Source organism: Lepisosteus platostomus, chromosome 5 (assembly GCF_059453375.1).
Source record: "Lepisosteus platostomus isolate fLepPlt1 chromosome 5, fLepPlt1.hap1, whole genome shotgun sequence".
NCBI classification, from domain to species: domain Eukaryota; kingdom Metazoa; phylum Chordata; class Actinopteri; order Semionotiformes; family Lepisosteidae; genus Lepisosteus; species Lepisosteus platostomus.
The window spans coordinates 41,099,864-41,118,461 of record NC_142615.1 but is presented as its reverse complement, the minus strand read 5'-3'; the positions used below and the strand labels follow the sequence as shown (position 1 = coordinate 41,118,461).

General features: G+C 44.0%; 2 protein-coding genes across 7 annotated transcripts in view; both read right to left on the bottom strand.

Moving 5' to 3' along the window:
• Nucleotides 1–1,295, bottom strand: part of LOC148666585 (E3 ubiquitin/ISG15 ligase TRIM25-like) — a 31,952-nt gene extending 30,657 nt beyond the window's left edge. For all 5 annotated transcript variants that reach the window (XR_015936931.1, XM_088632522.1, XM_088632521.1 and 2 more), the window contains exon 1: nucleotides 651–1,295. Coding sequence is in view for 4 of the 5 variants with exons in the window: in XM_088632522.1 (XP_088488648.1) it covers nucleotides 651–1,241 (591 nt within the window). In the remaining variant the exon portion in view is untranslated. The remainder of the gene's footprint in view (nucleotides 1–650) is intronic.
• A 1,370-nt stretch (nucleotides 1,296–2,665) lies between these two features.
• On the bottom strand, nucleotides 2,666–17,645 carry LOC148666584 (E3 ubiquitin/ISG15 ligase TRIM25-like). Of its 2 annotated transcripts, XM_088632601.1 has the most exons (4): nucleotides 16,998–17,645; nucleotides 13,777–13,883; nucleotides 13,278–13,437; nucleotides 2,666–4,036 (listed from the first exon to the last, which is right to left on the bottom strand). In XM_088632601.1, the coding sequence occupies exons 1-2, from the start codon at nucleotides 17,586–17,588 to the stop codon at nucleotides 13,800–13,802; spliced, it is 675 nt and encodes a 224-aa protein (XP_088488727.1). In that variant the 5' UTR covers nucleotides 17,589–17,645; the 3' UTR covers nucleotides 2,666–4,036; nucleotides 13,278–13,437; nucleotides 13,777–13,799. The 2 variants fall into 2 exon arrangements, with proteins under 2 accessions (XP_088488727.1, XP_088488726.1); XM_088632600.1 differs by having other exon boundaries at nucleotides 13,278–13,883.
• Between the last annotated feature and the right edge of the window lie 953 nt (nucleotides 17,646–18,598).

The following is an 18,598-nucleotide window of genomic DNA, read 5'->3' as shown; positions in this document are numbered from 1 at the left end:
ATTCATTAAGAGCTTTAATTTAACTGGGTCTGTTTCTACCCCTTTGCTTTTCTGCTATTTTCCAAACCCCGTTCTACCATCTCTTCTTAGTATGCATTTTTCTGTACAGTGCTTTGAGAAGCCATTTTAAAGGTACCATATAAAAATAAAGTTTTTTATATTAATAATCCTATTATGGTGAAATTAAAGAAGGACTTCATTAGCGAGGGTGCAGTCTGTTCAAGAGGTGTTGAGTGTGCTATGCATTAATGAGGGTGTAGTCTGTTCTCGAGGTGTTGAGTGTGCTGTGCATTAATGAGGGTGCAGTGTGTTCTAGAGGTGTTGAGTGTGCTGTGCATTAATGAGGGTGCAGTGTGTTCTAGAGGTGTTCAGTGTGCTGTGTAGTTGTACAGGTTCATCTGTGCTACATGAGGACAGTAAAGAGAGAAACGGTGAAGTTGAGGAGGAGGAGATAATGAACAACAGACAGAAGAACAGGAGACACAACCTGTGTGGATCACAGCTGAGTACATAAGCTGGACTCAGCAGTGGAGAGATACAGCATTGCAGATACAGTAAATACAGTCCAGAGATCAGTTAGAGCCCCAAATATCCTAAATATCCATTTTACATCTTGTACTAGACACTAAATGCAGACTCAAAGTCCTCACCTGTTTCTCAGTCCTTCCTGCTGCAGCTGAGGCAGTATCATGGCCTCTGTGGTCATCCATTGCACAGAGATAACAAACACACTTCTCATCAGTACGGCAATAGACCTCACACAGTTTGTGATGAGTGGAGCAGATCTTCTCCTGCAGTTGTCCTGTGGCATCAGTCAGCTTGTGTCTCTTCAATGGAACAGCTTCATAGTGAGGCTGGAGGTGAGTCTGACAGTAAGAGGCCAGACACACCAAACAGGATTTTACAGCTCCCCTCTTTCTCCCAGTGCAGACATCACATAGCACGTCTCCAGGGCCAGCAGGACTGTGAGCAGGTGGAGGACGACTGCACCCTGTCTCCTTCAGTTTCTCCACCACTTCAGCCAGGATGGTGTTTCTGTGAAGATCAGGTCTTGGAGTGAAGGTCTGTCTGCACTGGGGGCACCTGTAGATCCCAGTCTGATCTTCCTGAACCCAGTCGTTCTTAATACAGCCCATACAGTAACTGTGTCCACAGAGCAGAGTCACTGGATCCTTCAGCAAATCCAGACACACTGAGCAGCTGAACTGGTCCTGAGAAACTGAAATACTGCCTTCTGCCATTTTTCTGACAAGTAAAAACTGCACAGAGAGGAGCAGTACAGACAGAGCTGCAGTGAGTTTGTTTCAAGTGAAACGAAACTGATCTCTGAGTTTCACTTCCTGGATCTGCACAGAGCTGCGGGGCTATGAGTGCTAGGGGGTGTCGTTGTTAGGGGTGTGATTAAGATTATTAGGGGGAGTGGTTTAGAAACAGCTGTGATTTCTTTGGTGGTTGTTGTTTGAAAGAAGGTGTGGTGTTGTAGGGATGTGACTTATCGTGTCATATTGCACTTTTTAATGTTTTAATGTCAGTAGCTGCTCATGTACAGATATTAATGTGAAGTCAGTCCAGTGGTTTGTGTTCCCAATAATTAAAACAATAAAATACTAACTCACTCACACAGCATGAGAAGATCAGACCATGATGGTGACAAACAAGAGGAGGCCAGCTGGCCCATCCAGCTGTTTTAACAAACCCCTGATCTCTGTGTGAGATTGACAACACCCTGTGTGTCTGATTATTATTAGAAACTAATTAATCTAACTATCTCATCTCATGTTACTCTAAAATGTTGTGGAACCTGTTTCACACTCCCACCACTGTTTGTGTAAAGTAGTACTCCTGTGACAGAAACCCACTTTCTTGTCAACACCTCTGAGAAGTTAATCAGTCTGGATACAGTAAGTTCTTCCTGAATCTCCTGCAGCTGTGATTCACTGGTGTTCAGTGTGACATTTTCAGAGGTCGTCTGGTCACAACCAACTGGGATCTCAAGGCTCTACTCCCTGAGAAAAGCCAGGATTTTGTCCTCAAGTCTTTTATAACAAAGGAATCCAAAGACACAAACAAGCTACCTGTTTTAGGAAGAAAAATGCAATCAAATGGGATCCTTAATACAAACACCAAACTCCAGGATTACTCACTTTGTCCTTTTCAAGAGTCCAAGACAAGCCATCGTCAGAAACCAGACTTTCAAATCGTTCTCAAACAAAAGACCCCTAACTCCAGATGCAGGCACTCAAAACGCGCAGTATTTCTTCCTAATACAGTAAAGGTTGTGCGGTGCATTGCGGTATGCAGTTTGCTGGCCAAAGATTATCAATAAGTGGCTCTTGTTGTGCATTAGATGTTAGTGAAACGCCTGCTTCATTGAATCTGTATCTCTACTGTGCGTGTTTAAATCCACTTTACATGGAATATTAACATGCAATTGTACAACTAAAGGGAAATTGTGGTAGTATTCTGGTAAAATCAGAAGTATACCATAATTTATACCTAATGTAATTCAGATTTCAGCAACAAGGAATCAAGAAATAATTTAACTTTAAATTTTGAATATAAAACATGTAAAGGGAAATTTTGCTAGTAAAACAAAAAATCAGAAGTGGAACATGATATATACCTCATGTAATTCAAACTTCAGCAACAAGTAATCAGGAGACAATTTAACTTTAATTTTTTTTATTAAAAATATATTTCACACATACCGCACTGTAGTGGTTTTAAAGCCATACAGTCTCATATGTAATACATACCTCATGTACATGCAGTAGATGGTAGTGGTAGTTAAATATATAAAAAAGTACACAGTATTCCACCATCTTCATAAATATTTTATGCATCAAAGTCTTTAACTCGTAATGTACGGTGGTTTAATTCACTTGTTCTATGTATATGAAGTATATATACTTCATTAAAAAACTATAATGTTTTATCCTTTTCAAAGAATTTGTAATAAGAACACTTGCTGCCATTGTTATAAAAAAAGGTGTAATACTGATTTAATACCACATTATAGGGAATATTAATATGGAATTAATATTAATATGGAATCCTATAACTAGAGAAAATTGGACAGTTACAAATATCACTTGTGGATATTTTGACATCCATATTTAAATCTCATTATAGTGGTAATGGATCAATAAACTGTAATGTAGGGTACTGTCCCCGGATGGCAGTTTAGTGCAGTAGTTAAGACAAGTGGTTGCTGTTCTGATGAATGTGGTTCAAGTCCTGATAATCACCAGGTCTCTACAACACAAATTAAACTTTTAATATTAATAATATTACCAGTGGGACAGAGAGCTGGGAGAGAGTCAGCCTGTGTTCATGAGTCACTGACAAGCTTAATCTCCACACTGACAGCAGGCAGCAGCTCAAGGTCTTTATCTGAATCCCAGGTACCGAAGACAGGATAGATCTTCTCCCCCTGAGTGAAGACCATGTCAGTGAAAGTGTAGAGATGAGCTCTGGACTCCACTGTGTAAAAGGAGACCTTCCTCTCCTCAATATCCACACACACCCCCAGCTTCCTGGGCTGCAGACTGAGGGGGAGACGAGTCTCAGTGTCAGTGAGAGCAGAGAAACCTGTAGAGTCAAAGTCCAGACACCAGTAACCCTGCTGGGGAGAGAATCTAAACCAATCTTTCCTCTCTGCACTCTCTCTGGTCACTCCTATTCTCCAGCTGTCATTCACCTCCACCTCCCAGTAGTGTCTCCCTGAAGTGAAGGACTTTCCTACTCAGGACACAGGGCCAGGAATCAAATCTGTGAGGACTGTCAGAGAGCTTCTGTTCCTCCACATCCTCATCACCATCATCACTCTCATCGCTGTCATCGCTGTCATCACTGATGTCACTGTCATCGCTGACATCGCTGTCATCACTGACAATGCTGACAACGCTGAAAACGCTGACATTACTGTCATCACTGTCAGAGAGATCCTGTTCCTCCTCTCCCTTTCTCACTCTCTTCCCATCCTCAGACAGGCTGAGCCCATAGTGAGTTGTATCAGGGTCCAGAGTCACAGCAGCTGGGGAATAAAACAGCAAACATCACAAAAGGCTCCTGCCGATTACATTCCAGTTCAACTCAATTATACTGTGAAATGTCTTTGTCCCCTAAACACACCAAGAGAGAAAAACAAGTAAATTACTGTAGCGATGGCAATAATCATGCAGACGTGTGGTAGTGGAATTGTTCTTTTATTGATCAGAAATGCATAGTATGCTTAAAAGCTGCTCTCCCTAGCAACACCATCTATCCCATCATACAGTGCTGAGGCTGACATAAGCGCCTGATGAAGGTGCTACATTACTAATTACTTCTCTCCCCTGCCAGAGAAAGAACATATTCTGTTATTGTTTCACTAAGTATCAGACATCCAAATGATCTCCAAAATCCTCTTAATATTCTAGCGCTCGTGGGGTTTGTGCAGGAATAATCAAGACAATGTTTTTGATTGCAGACACACTTGCAGACAACGGAGAAAATAGGAGTAAATGATTAACTCCAGTTACATAAAGTGTTATAGTGACTATTCATACCAGCAAGGTGACCCTCAGAACATCCTCCGATTACAGTTCCCAGCCTGCACAGCAACACAAGAGAAACTACAGCCGGACCACTCGTTTTCAAATACTTCAAAACCCACCACAACGACCTGTATACTGTAAGAAACTGGACAACCTGTCTTTTAAAACGGTTAATTTCAAATCCCAGTTCAACAGCTCGTTCATCTTCTCTAAGACCATTTTCCTGAAGACGCAGAATAAAAAAGTGCTGTATTCAAAGAGTGTATAATGGTGAATTTTACAGAAAAATGTAATGGCAAAAGCAAAACCTTGCTAAAATATAAGAAAGCCATCACACGTACTTTGAAAATGCCAAGAAATATTCAAAATATTCAATTAAAACCAGAAATAACACATCAAGAAACCCAAACAGAAAGACAAGAGAAACAGAGGCGCTCATACTGACTTCAGACTGCTCGCGCTCAGCTGTCCGCCTCTCTGATAGGAGACAATACGAGCAGTATTAACTCTTAATTCTTAATACTTAAGTAAATTCTTAAGTAAATTCTTAAGTAAAGTAATTCTTAAGTAAATACTAAAGAAATACTCTCCCTTTGTCTGCCTGCCAATTTAGTGAAAATCAAAGAGATTCCTCACACTGCTAAATTTTTCTTTACTCCTGCAGTCTAGAAAGGGTGGCACCTACCTACATTAATTATAAAAACACCTTACTCATTTCTGGACACAGAGTGCCTTTGGTTTAGTGAGAGAGAGTTCTGAACAAGACTGGACACTGCAGCTCTGAAGCCAACATGACAGATATTTCACACTTATTCTGTATAGAACAGGACACAGTGTCAAACACTGACTTATTCCACAGGAGAGTCTATCAGTCTGGAAACAGACACAACCTCTAGATCAGTGGTTCTCAAACTGTGGTACGCGTACCGGCAGTGGTACGTGGCGTGCCGCCAGGTGGTACGCCAAATGACCCTGGAACTGTGTTGTGTGCGCTGAAAAATCGGGACGGGTTTTCATATTTTGTATTTTTGTAAGTGTCGAATACGCAGCCTACGTACTACAATACAGTGCACGCTAATACTTCAGTAGACACAAGAGATACTCTGTAATTCTATACCACTCTATAGGAATGCGTGCTACGGACGCAAGTGACCAATTGTATTTAAAAAAGCTACTGTATCTCCAGCAAATAGGGAAAAAGGAGAATGTGCGTGATTTTGGAACAATGCCAACGTTGTAAACACAGAAATGCATAGAAATGCGTGCTACGAACGCTGGTAATCTTGTGAGCACAGGAAAGCGTGAAAAATAACAGAAAAATATTTAAGAACTGTTCTAAGTTAATTTGAGAAAAATACACCGAGCGTCTCTGTGTTTCTCTCCCATGCGCATGAAATAAATACTTAAAATAAACACTGAAATAAAAACGGAAACGTGCGTGCTTGCGGATGGCTAAAGCAGGTAAGCCCCACACTATTATGTGTGGAGAAAAAGCTGCTGAACAGCTCGACCTGCTGCCCCCCCCGAAAGACACAGTCATTCATAGAATTATTGAAATGAAATATTATATCAAAAGTACGCTGACAGCGCGCGTTAAGATGAGCAGATGTTTTTCACTGCAATTAGATGAGTCTGTAGTCGATTTGGCCAATTTGCTCGTTTACGTTAGATACGAGTTTAAGGGTACGTCCCGTGAGGACTTTCTGTTCTGTAAACCGCTACCAACAGGAACTACAGGAGAGCACGTATTTCAGCTTCTGAATGAATTTATCGAAGAGAATGGCGTCGACTGGATAAAATGTGTCGGAGTTTGTACAGACGGTGCTAGAGCAATGACAAGCCGACACAGCGGTGTAGTTACACGAATTAGAGAGGTTGCTCCAGAAATTAATGGTTTCATTGCAACATCCACCGCGAGACCTTTGCCGTCAAGAAAATGCCTGACGATTTAAAATCTGTTAGACTGTTGTGAATTGTATCAAGGCTCGAAAAATTAATTCACATCTGCTTTGCTCGACTAAACAGGCTCACCCCTTTCACTGAAATGGTGCTTTTTTATTTTTATGTTGTTTTTTTTTCTGTAAAACACTTTGAGAAGCCACATTTTAATATATCAAAGTTTATTATTATAATATTTATTATATGTATGTGTGAGTGTGTGTGCACATGCGCTCATGTTGGTCATTGATAATTTCTGGGGTTCCTATGAGATGATGACTTGTAGGTGGTACTTGGATGCTTTGGTTGGATTAGGGGTGGTACTTGGTCCAAAAAGTTTGAGAACCACTGCTCTAGATCACTCATGTTTGAAATGAGGTCCCCAATTTCATAGGCAAACACCCCAATACACACTCACTCTGGTGGGACTAATGAAATAATATTGACACTCCAGTGTCATTCTTAGTGAAACACACCACTGGGTTTCTTAATGACCAGGACCATGTGAGAACACCAGCTGGGCTGAAGAGAAAGACCCCAGAGTTATTACCCCTGGCCAGTAAGAGGAGCCCTGCAGCCCCAGTAAATACCCCTCTTAATCTAACCATGAGCACCTGACTCTGACATGTCTGAGCTGCGCTGAGGAAAACAGGCCACAGAGACACTCCAGACACATTTCTGGAAAAAAATAATCTAAAGGAGCACATGCTCTGTCTTTTGTACACATGAAGTTCAACACTCTGTCAGTGAGCGTTCCTGGGTTAAATGTGTGTCGTTCTTACCATTTCTGTGACAAGTAGAATTGACACAGCTTTCCAAACATCTGTTACTCTTGATGTGAAACTGCAGAAACATGTCCTGTACAGGGTGTTTGCTCACTCTTTCAACACTGAACAGAATACATTTACAATGACTTATACCTCCTGTTGGCTTCCTGTCACTGTTACTGTTGGTCCCAGTAAACAGCAAGCCAAACATCTGTACTTTTTAACTAAAATGTTCCAAAAGGTCTGTTTTAGTGAACTAAAAGGAAGACTTATGTGGCATTATGCAGGGGTATGCCCAGTGTGGAGCCAGAGCCCAGTTTGATGCCTCGCCTTTGTAGTCCCAGCAGTCTTGGCTTTTAGCTGATGAGCCACAGCTGGGATTGGTCCTATAAAGGCACTGTTTTTTCACTCATCTTGTATTATTTTTGGTCCCTGCTAAAGTCGCAGAATGTGGGCCGTTGAGGCAGTTACAGGCTGGGATTGATTGGGTAATGGAGATTGCCAGGATGGTGTCAATGTTGCCTCTCACCCAAAGCAGGGAACAGTCAGGAACAACTCATTCAGGAAGCAATTAGAACTGATGATTGGGGGTGTGAGGAGTCGCTGAAACAGTTTTAACCAGACCAAGGGAGGAACAGGGAGACCAGGAGAGTGAACAAAGAAGTGATAAGAGCCCATAACATCTAAGGTCGGCGCTCCCACACCCCTCAAACAACACAAGCTTCCTCCTGGTATAATACTGGGCAACCCGTTTCCGACAGGGACAGCGGAGAACCCCCTGAGGTGGATTGGCTAAGGGGAGGAATAAAAACATCTGAGCCGGAACAGAATGGGCTCCTGACTCCCACAAGACCCTGAAGACGACACAGACAGCACAAGGGAGGCTGCAGAGTGCGAGACCACGGGGGCAAGGAACTATTGGTCTAGGAACTGATGACTATGGAAGACACTGTCATTGGAACATAGGTAGTGTACACAAACTTTTAAATCTCTTTAGGATGGGAACAAAGAAACCATCCCAGCTAGCTGATACAAACCAAGGGAAATGTAGCACAGCCCATGGGAGGATTTCTAGTCATACCCAAATGGTGACTGGGGAAGTTGGACTGAGTAGTATCCCTCTCTTCTAAGTGTCTGCTCTCCTCTGAGCCATCAAAGACTTTTACAGATAGGAGAAAAATTCTAGCAGCCTCTCTTCAGCACTTTACGGAAAAGGACAGCTGACACTCAGGAATTCAGTACAGCCCTTGGAAGGACCTTTTGCTGCAGCAGATGCTGTTTTCACTGTGTCATTGGGTGATGGTGTATGTGAATGTACTTAGAAAACAAAAAGGGCACTTATACAATACAAATGCTTGTCGCTGGTCTGTGTGTGCATTGGTGATTCCGGGAGATAAACTTGTGGTTATGTAGAGGGGCCCTAGCACCCCGTTTGTATTGCTACAGTAGGTGGCGTCATCATATATGAGGCAGGAAATGATTCAGCTCACTGTGACACTAGCCTCACACTGGTGCGTCCGACTTCGCGCATGGAGCGTTGACTGTTTACCAGTGCTGTCCGCAGCTACACACAGATACACCTGTCTCTACATTCATCTGCACAAACAGACACAGAAATACTGTTTCTTCACCCTTCAAATTACACCTCTCCTGCATTTTACTGTCTAAAATATCAGCATACTGTAATCTAAAAGCTTTTTAGACTTTTTTGATTAGAGATTTAACGAGCGACTAACAATAACATGAAACATTCTTGTTTTGGCAGGACTCCAAGAACAACCAGAAGAAGGTTCCACAGCTGAAATGTTGTGTCTGTTTTCTTCTCTTTTCAGCAGGAATAAACCTTAACTTGTTCCTTTGCAGCCTATGCATGCTGACGCTACTACCTACAGTACCTGAACTACTAAGAATTTCTTACCCTTGATCTAGGAATAGTTCCTCAATTCAAACAAAATATCCCCAACGATTATAGTAGCGTTTTTTTCACACACATTCTTAGATACACAGTCACACTGTGTAAGAAGATAAAGACCTGTCTGACATGGAAACACAGGAGCTAACTTTACTCCCTTTGCCCTGTGAAGTCACCCCAATATCTGAGGTAAAAACTCCAATCATTGCTCACAGTAGAGAATAATGAACTGATGTTGAAATGTCTGATCTATTCTGAGTCAATCACACCACTGAGTCTCTTATTGAGCCCACATCACTGCAACCTGTCTCAGTACAGCTCACAGCTCTCAGATTTATTCCCCAGCCCAGTAAACAGACTCCTTATTGATAGATAAACACCCCAACACCCCTCTCTTACCAGGACTAATAAGACACCTGATGGTCAAGTAAAAGAAATAATCCCCAGTCTCTTTCTGACTAGACTCGAGAGCTCATTCAGGACACACAGATATGCCCCCTGTCCTAGGAAGAGCCCCCCTTTCCAAGATAATAACCCTGGACTGAGAAGCTATAGGCATCTGCCCCAGCCCTCTTGGTAACCAGACAGGTGTGGTGACACCGGTCCATGAACCTCAAATTACATAATTACACATTAGAAATGTTGTGGATATTCCATATAGCGAGTTTACATTGCATTAACATTTATAATTATGTTGCTTGAACACCTATGAATCTGTTAACAAAATTAATGTTGGATGGAGTCAAAGATACTACCAATGTACACTTCATCAACGAAACATTCGAGAGAGAGAGAAAAACAGCTGAAGCTGGACTACCTGTAATTACAACACAGTGCAGTTGATTAAAACCGGACACAGGCGGGTAGACAAACAAAGATCTCTGTTTATTGTGGCTAAACAACCACAATACTTTACATATGTCTGTGTCATCAGCTAGCTATTGTGCTCATGAAAACACCAGAATATATTCTACCACAGTGATTCTGAGTTGAAAATCACCGTAAGTCCTTCCCTCTCACAACATAGATGCCTTCTCTCCTAATATGAATGGAAAAATGATGTTGAGTTTTTCTATTGTTTTGTTTGTCCAGACAGAACAAGTCCTGACTGTTCCTACCTGCTGACTCATCAGCCTGGTTGACATGTGAAGAGAAGCAGCCAGTTCTCAGACAAGAAAGAGGCCTACAGACCCCAGAGGAGCCCCTGTACCAGAGTCACACTGCTGCCTCTCACAAGAGGCTGTGTGTCTGTGAAGCTGCAGGGGAAAAGTACTGTCATTTTACCATTATTCCCCCCCCCCCCCCCCCCCCAGTATTGTACAGTGTGGCTGGCTTGTTATTGTTAAACTGGCTCTGCTCCTGATATTCCACAGTTATTAACAAATCAAGTGTCACAGATTCTGCCACATTCTGACAGATGGAGAATAGCAAAGCAACTTCCCAAGAAATTCTACACCTGCTTCTGGGACACCCCAGTGGCAGACCTGGTGGAGGTGGAGCAAGAACTCTTTCGCCAGGGAAAACTCAGAAATACGATGAGAGAAGGTTTCATCTTCCTGCTCTGCAACTCAAAAACTGGAAGCTGGTAACATAGCTCTGTGTGGACATCAAGATCCTGAACAAGCCAGTGCCCAGCAGACTGAGGACCTCCCTGCCCCACATCATCAAGTGTGGAAGGGTGATCTGTCAGCTGGAACCTCCAGCTCCCCTGTGACAATAACCGAAACGTGCCCGTGATGAGCCTGGACCAGGAGAAAACCTTTAACAGAGTAAACCACAGCAATCTGTTCACAGCGCTGGAACACTTCAGATTCTGAGAAAGCTTCATCTGCTGGATAGATACTGTACTCTGAAGTTGGCCAAAGGGGTCAACGTGAACAGACATCTTTGGAATTTCATCCCCCAGGAATCCGGATTACGATAAAAGTTTCATGTTTCACCTCTTCTCTATGTTCTCATTATGGAACCATTGGCAGAGGCACAGGGGTCCTCAAGATCTCCCAGTACACATGACGCTGTTCCTGATTTCAGACAGGGGGTTGCAGAGTGGGCTGCAGTTTAGGGAACAGTACTGCAGGGCCTCAGACTTGAGGCTGATAAACAGAAAGAGCAAGGGCAAGCTTTTTGAACCCTGGAGGGACAGAGAAATGGCGCTAGAGAATGTCAAGCTTTGCATGGATCCCCTAATGATACTGGTGGTTTCATTCCAGAGCAGGGACAACAAGTACATAAACTGGACAGAGAGGACCGTCAAGGTGAACGTGTAACTGTGCCTGTGGAAGACTCGCTCACTGACTCTCATGGGGAAAGTGAGGGTGTTGAAGGCAGACACCCTGCTGGCTTTAGCTGACCTGGTCGTAGTGTGCCCTCTGTTAGCCAGACTCAGACGAGGGCTGCTAGGGATGGCAGAACAGGTACAAGTACATCACAAGGAACCAGATGTGCCAGCCGTTGAGGAAGGGGGGAGAGATGTGCCGAATTTCCCCCTGAATCTCCACTGCACCTTCTTCTGCAACCTCTGTCACTAGGGGCTGGACCCAATCGGTCACAAGTACCAGTAATTGGTCAGGCTGTGGTTCTCCCTCCCAGTGAAGCACCTGATTCAGTGGTCCAACACTGGGCCCAAAACAGAGAAGCAACCGGATACCTACACCCACACCGTCAAGTGGAGCAGGATGTATAAGGCCTCAAGACAATCAGAGCTCTGTATCAATAAAGGGCCCTGTACAAGGAAGGGAAGGAAGGAACTGGTCACCAGGGAGAGGCTGACGATCCCACAGGACACGAATGTAAGGACTCAACCCAAAGGACTAGACAACATGCTGAAGGCCCTCAGCTGGATGACTGTGCACCAGAGCTGGTGACCAGAGAGGTCCTTCACAGGTACTCGCTCACCAGGAAACCGCAACGCCCCTGGGACACGTGTTTCATAGAGGAAATGCAGGAGCACTTGTTCAAGAGCTCGACCTTCACCAGAGCAGTGTGGGACAGAATGGACAACACTGTGCAACTCCTGGGAGGGGGAATGGTTATGAGCTACCATCCATAGTGACACGCTCGTCCAGCACCACACAGAGAGAAAGGCAGGAGAGGTGGAGGAGAGGATCCTCATGAGCCTCAAAGGCAGAATGAAGCACGACATAGCGATGTAGCCTGGTGGGGTATCATCACAGCAAAAGAGCTCTGGACAGGTCTGAGGGCCCCATAAAGGGGCTGAAGAAAACCCAGAAAAACTGTTCCTTAGTGCTTCTGTTGAGAAATGTACAATCGCAGTTTCAGAGCCAGGACTGCAGCCAGTGGTAACACCCAGGAGGCTTAGAGGGGCTCTTATTGTGTGAACCAGCCTCACTGACCACTTGCAAAATAGAAATACTGATAATGGACAATCACTCTGTTTAAGACATTTTACATTCTGTTGAAGTGTTGTTGTTAGAATTGTATTCTTTGTAAGAATTGTGCAGTAGACATTGTAATAAAGTGCATTTTCTTAAAAAAATGACCCCACTGGATTTTCTGTCTCTGTCCATCTGTGTGTTTCTTACACAGTGTGACTGTGATGCACACAGAGTGACTGTCTGCAAGCTTGACTTTATGAATTCAGACATGTATCAGCAAGTATCAGAGTGTGAATCAGTGTGTGTGTCAGAGTGTGTATCAGTTTATGTATCACTGTTTCTGCTGTGTGTTTGAGCTCCAGGTATATTTCAGGGGGGAGCTGTTGTAGACTCACAGTAGAAAAGATCTGCTCTGGACCTGGGCTCTGGAGTCTGCAGAATGCAGGCTTCAGTCACAGGGGAGACACACAGAGAAATGTCTCATCAGGGCTGCAGTAACAGAGTAACGGGAATAACATGTTCTACTAGACTGGGACTGTATCTCCTAGTGTAACAGAACTGATCTACTGTACTGGGTTTGTAGCCACTATTTTAACTACTATATTGGGACTGTAGCCCTTGTGAAAGCTTCCAGATATTTGAGATATTTGACCTAGAAATTAAATTATTGACTGATAAACTGTTTTGATAAATACATTCACTGCACAGAAAATCCAGTAACAATATAAGAGAAAAACAGGAAATATGTAAGCTATTCAGAAAGATATCAGTGTGTTTCTCCACTAACCTGTCGTGGAAATCTTTATTGATTCCTTTTTGCAGATGTCCTCCAGTCGCTCTTTCAGTGCAGAGACAGCTCTCCTCACTGCCTCAGGAGAGAAGTGTGGACTGACAGGGATGCTGGGTGAGTCTCCAGCTCCAGGAGGGACACAGACAGACTGGAAATTCTGCAGCAGGGAAGAGAAAGATGAGTATCCAGTCAAACACAAGGGGCTCAAACACACATTCCAGGGGGGATACCAGGAGCAGCTCCATTTGAGAGCTTTGTGTGAGAGACACCCTTCCGTACTGCAGAGTCACAGAGCAGTGATGTTACCTGGAGGAAATGGATGTGATCCTCTGTATGTGAGAGCTGGTTGAGCTCTGAGGGAGGAGACACACAGTAGATTATTACAAATGAAAACACTCAAACTACATTATGCTGTATGTTGTGTTTTCTAAGGGTACTGTCCAGTGTCCAACTTTGGAAATGTGTCAGTGTGTCCACTGCTCTGGTGAATACCCACTCTGAGTGACTCTACAGCCTGTCTCAGCTCCTGCAGCTCCTTCTCTCTCTCCTGGATTCTGTGCTGGGTTTGTGTCTGTCTGTTGTGTCTGTCACCCCGAGCTGCTTCTGTGGAGAAACAGAGACACTCAGGACATTTCTGCTGTAAGAGAATCACATCACAGAGACACCCCTTAGAGTCACCATGGAAAATTCACACTCTGTACCCCTGATGTCTTATCCACATGAGACGTGTTTCCTGGTCCTGTCTGACATGCTCCTGTTTTGTGTCTAATCTACACTGGCAGCATGTGCAGCTCAGCAGAGCACGAGTCTCCACCTCCTGCTCGAGTTTTACACCTCACACCTGGGTCTGCACATCTGTATGTGAAGTGAAATCTAAAAACACAGAAATTATACCTGAAACACAATCTAGAGACTTCAGTTTTCATTCTGACATCTAAATATAGTGTCTGGACTTCTCTCTGCACCACAAAACAGAGGACTTCAGCAGTGCTGATGAGTCCGGTTGCTACTAGTTTGTGGCTGACGTGCTTGACCACTGGCTTAAGTTCTGGACCAGGCAGACCATGTGTCCGACCACATCTCACATCCTGTCTGCTTCATAGAAACATGTTCTGTGTCAGATCTGACTCCAGCATAGCCCAGTGTGAGTCTTGTATTCAATAAAGCAGGTGAAGGTATTATACCACAGTTAATTGGTTTTTGTGTATGAAATCCACCACCTGCCTATTGGATCCCCTTCCCAGCACTTTATTTCAATCCTGTTTCACTGCTTTCTGCCCCATAGTCCTCAATATAATAAATGAATCCTTGAGTACTGATGTGGAACCAGTGGCCTTCACAACTGCTGCTGTTACCCCTATGTGAGAAAAAGAATCATGGCTCTGGACAGACTGAACAACTTTCACCCTATATCCAAGTTAACCTTTCTTGCAAATCTTTTAGAACGAGCTGTTACATTTCAGTTAAATAACCTATTTTAACCCCACCAATCTGGTTTCAGACAACTTTACAGCACAGAAACTGGCCTGCTCAAAGTCACTAACGATCTTCTAATGGCTTCTGATTCTCATTCTCTTTCTATCCTCATTCTTACTGAACTCAGTGCTGCTTTCGACACCGTCAGCCATGACATCACACTTTCTTGTCTTGAGACTGTGTTTGGAGTTTCTGACACTGTTCTTAAATGGTTCCAGTCTTACCTCACTGATTACTTTCACTTTGTCTCTTGGCGATTGTAGCTCGGAAATTGGACTCATTAAGTCTGGTCTTCCTCAGGGGTTGACACTGGGCCCCCTACCCTTCATCATGTATGAGTTCTAATGATACTCAAATCTACAGTACAGTACGTCCATACTTAACTGACACTGACATGTCTCTGCTCCAATTGCTTCTCGGACATAAACACATGTATGACTCACAATTTCCTTCATTTAAACTGCAAGAAGACAAGTTTATTGGCCCAGAAATGCAGTAACCTTATCTCGGAAGGTGTGATCCTAGTTTCAGGATAATTTGGGTTTTGAATGTCTTTCTGTAATAGGAGTTAAGAAACCCTTCTTTGTGGATACAGAGATTAGTGTGATCATGGCCATTAGAGGTGAAATAAGAAACTATGGGCTTGGAGAAATCTTTGATCCTCAATGCCCTAACATGTTCTCTGATGCGTTCTCCGAGTCAACCTGGCTGGGCATTTTCTGCAAGAGAGGCACCAAATAAGATTACTGGAGGTACAAGACGTCATCTGAGTGATCTGGAATTGTCCTGAGGGGCCTTGAATGAGTGTGGTGTTAGATATGTACTTGCAGGTGATACAGCAAGCTCTGTTGCAAGGGAAAGTGCCTGTGGAAGTGTGGATGGTTGCTGAGGGCAGTCAAGGGAGCTGTGAACAAGAAGGTGATGCAGATTAGGTGGTTGGTGATATGAGATGAGATGATGGGGCGGTCAGAAAAAGGGTACCAGTGGAGGGATCATCCTGTAGGATGGGGAATTTGTCGTTAATGGTCCTGAGGATGGAAGGGGTGTTAGGATGGTAGGGAAGCACCAATGACATGCACTTGTGAGGCCAGGAGTTCCTAATTGTTTTGATAATACTGTACCACTCTATAGTTGTAACGCTTTGACTACTGTAACGCTCAACTCAGTGGAGCTTCTAAGCCCACACTGAACAAACTACAGTATGTCCAGAATTTGGCAGCCAGAGTCCTCACCAGGTCTAGTGCAAGTGACCACATTAATCCTGTCCTGGAGTCCCTACACTGGCTTCCTACCAGGTTTCATGTTGACTTTAAAATCCTCATGCTCCCCTAAAAGCCTCTGCATGGTTTGACAACTCCGTACCTGCCAGAGCTACTACATCCTACTCCCCACCTCACAACCTTCACTCTTCTAATTATGGTCTCCTGTCTGTCTCCAAAGTCAGCATTCTGGGTGACAGGGCTTCTCCTGCTGCGCCCCAAAGCTCTGGAATTCTATCCCTGTGGATATCATAGAGTCACCTTCCCTGGGCTCTTTTAAATTTAGATTCACAATCTTCTATTCATTAAGAGCTTTAATTTAACTGGGTCTGTTTCTGCCCCTTTGCTTTTCTACTGTTTTATCAAACCCCCTTCTACTATCTCCTCTCACTGTGCATCTCTCTGTTCTGTAAAGTGCTTTGAGAAGCCATTGTAAAGATTCCATATCAAAATATATATTTTTTATTAATACATTAATAATACTATTGTGGTGAAATTAAAGTAGGACTTCATTAATGAAGGGTGCAGTCTGTTCTAGAGGTGTTGAGTGTGCTGTGCATTAATGACGGTGCAGTCTGTTCTAGAGGTGTTGAATGTGTTGTGCATTAATGAGGGTGCAGTCTGCTCTAGAGATGTTGAGTGTGCTGTGCGTTAATGAGGGTGCAGTCTGTTCTAGAGGTGTTCAGTGTGCTGTGCATTAATGAGGGTGCAGTCTGTTCTAGAGGTGTTCAGTGTGCTGTGTAGTCGTACAGGTTCATCGGTGCTACATGAGGACAGTAAAGAGAGAAACAGTGAAGGTGAGGAGGAGGAGGAGATAATGAACAACAGACAGAAGAACAGGAGACACTTCAGAGACATAGCCTGTGTGGATCACAGCTGAGTACATGAGAAGGACTCAGCAGTGGAGAGATACAGCATTACAGATACAGATACAGACTTTAACATCTTGTATAGACACTCAATACAAACTCAAAGTCCTCACCTGTTTCTCAGTCCTTCCTGCTGCAGCTGAGACAGTATCGTGGCCTCTGTGTTCATCCATTGCACAGAGATAACAAACACACTTCTCATCAGTACGGCAGTAGACCTCCAGCAGTTTGTCATGAGTGGAGCAGATCTTCTCCTGCAGTTGTCCTGTGGCATCAGCTAGCTTGTGTCTCTTCAATGGAACAGCTTCATAGTGAGGCTGAAGGTGAGTCTGACAGTAAGAGGCCAGACACACCAGACAGGATTTCACAGCTCCCCTCTTTCTCCCAGTGCAGACATCACACAGCACGTCTCCAGGGCCAGCAGGACTGTGAGCAGGAGAAGGACGACTGCACCCTGTCTCCTTCAATTTCTCTACCACTTCAGCCAGGATGGTGTTTCTGCCAAGAGCTGGCCTTGCGGTGAAGGTCTGTCTGCACTGGGGGCAGCTGTAAATCCCAGTCTGATCTTCCTGATCCCAGTGGTTCTTAATACAGCCCATACAGTAACTGTGTCCACAGAGCAGAGTCACTGGATCCTTCAGCAAATAAAGACACACTGAGCAGCTGAACTGGTCCTGAGAAACTGAAATACTGCCTTCTGCCATTATTCTGACAAGTAAAAACTGCACAGAGAGGAGCAGTAGAGACGGAGCTGCAGTGAGTCTGTTTTTAGTGAAACGAAACTAATCCCTGAGCCACTTCCTTGATCTGAGCTGCAGGGTTGTGGTTGTTAGGGGGTGTGATTAGGGTTGTTAGAGGGTGTGGTTTAGAGCTTCAGTTATAAACCAGCTGCAATTTCATTTCTTTGGTGGTTATTGTTTGGGGAAGGTTTGGTGTTGTAGAAGAGGTGACTTACAGTGTTATTTTGGGCTGACAGAGATTTTTTTTTATAAACTTGGAGCATAATGGTGACAAACAAGAGGAAGCCAGTTGGCCCATCCAGCTGTTTAATCGTTGGGAGTTATTTAGCTCCAGGATCATCTCCAGCTGTGTTTTGACAAAGGGGTGTCACAGTCACAGCTCCACATGGTGCAGAGGATTTCACTGTCCAGGTGTGAACTCTTACTGCGAGCAGTCCAGCCTGTTGTGTCTCTCTCTCCAGGCCAGTGAGCCCAGCCTGCTGCCTGGCTCTGCCCTGCAGCGTGTGGGCCAGCATGGTATGTCCACGGCATCCTGCGCAGTGACCCCCTCTGTGAGCCGCTGCAGAGAATCACGAGCCCATCTCTCCCCTGAGAGATGCTACAGGAGCAGATGGACAGGGCAGTGTCATGTGGGTGTGACTGTGATCTCCATCCACCCAGCGTAACAGCGAGCCCCTGATCTCTGTGTGCAGCAGCTCGCAGTATTTCTTCCTAATACAGTAAAGGTTGTGCGGTGCGTTGCGGTATGCAGTTTGCTGGCTAAATATGATCAATAAGTGGCACTTGTGGAGCATTAGATGTTAGTGAAACGACTGCTTCATTGAATCTGTATCTCCACTGTGCATGTTTAAATCCACTTCATATGGAATATTAATATGGAATTGTACAACTTAAGGGAAATTTTGGTGGATGAACATAAGAAAGTATAACACAATATATACCTAATGTAATGCAAATTTCAGCAACAAGTGATC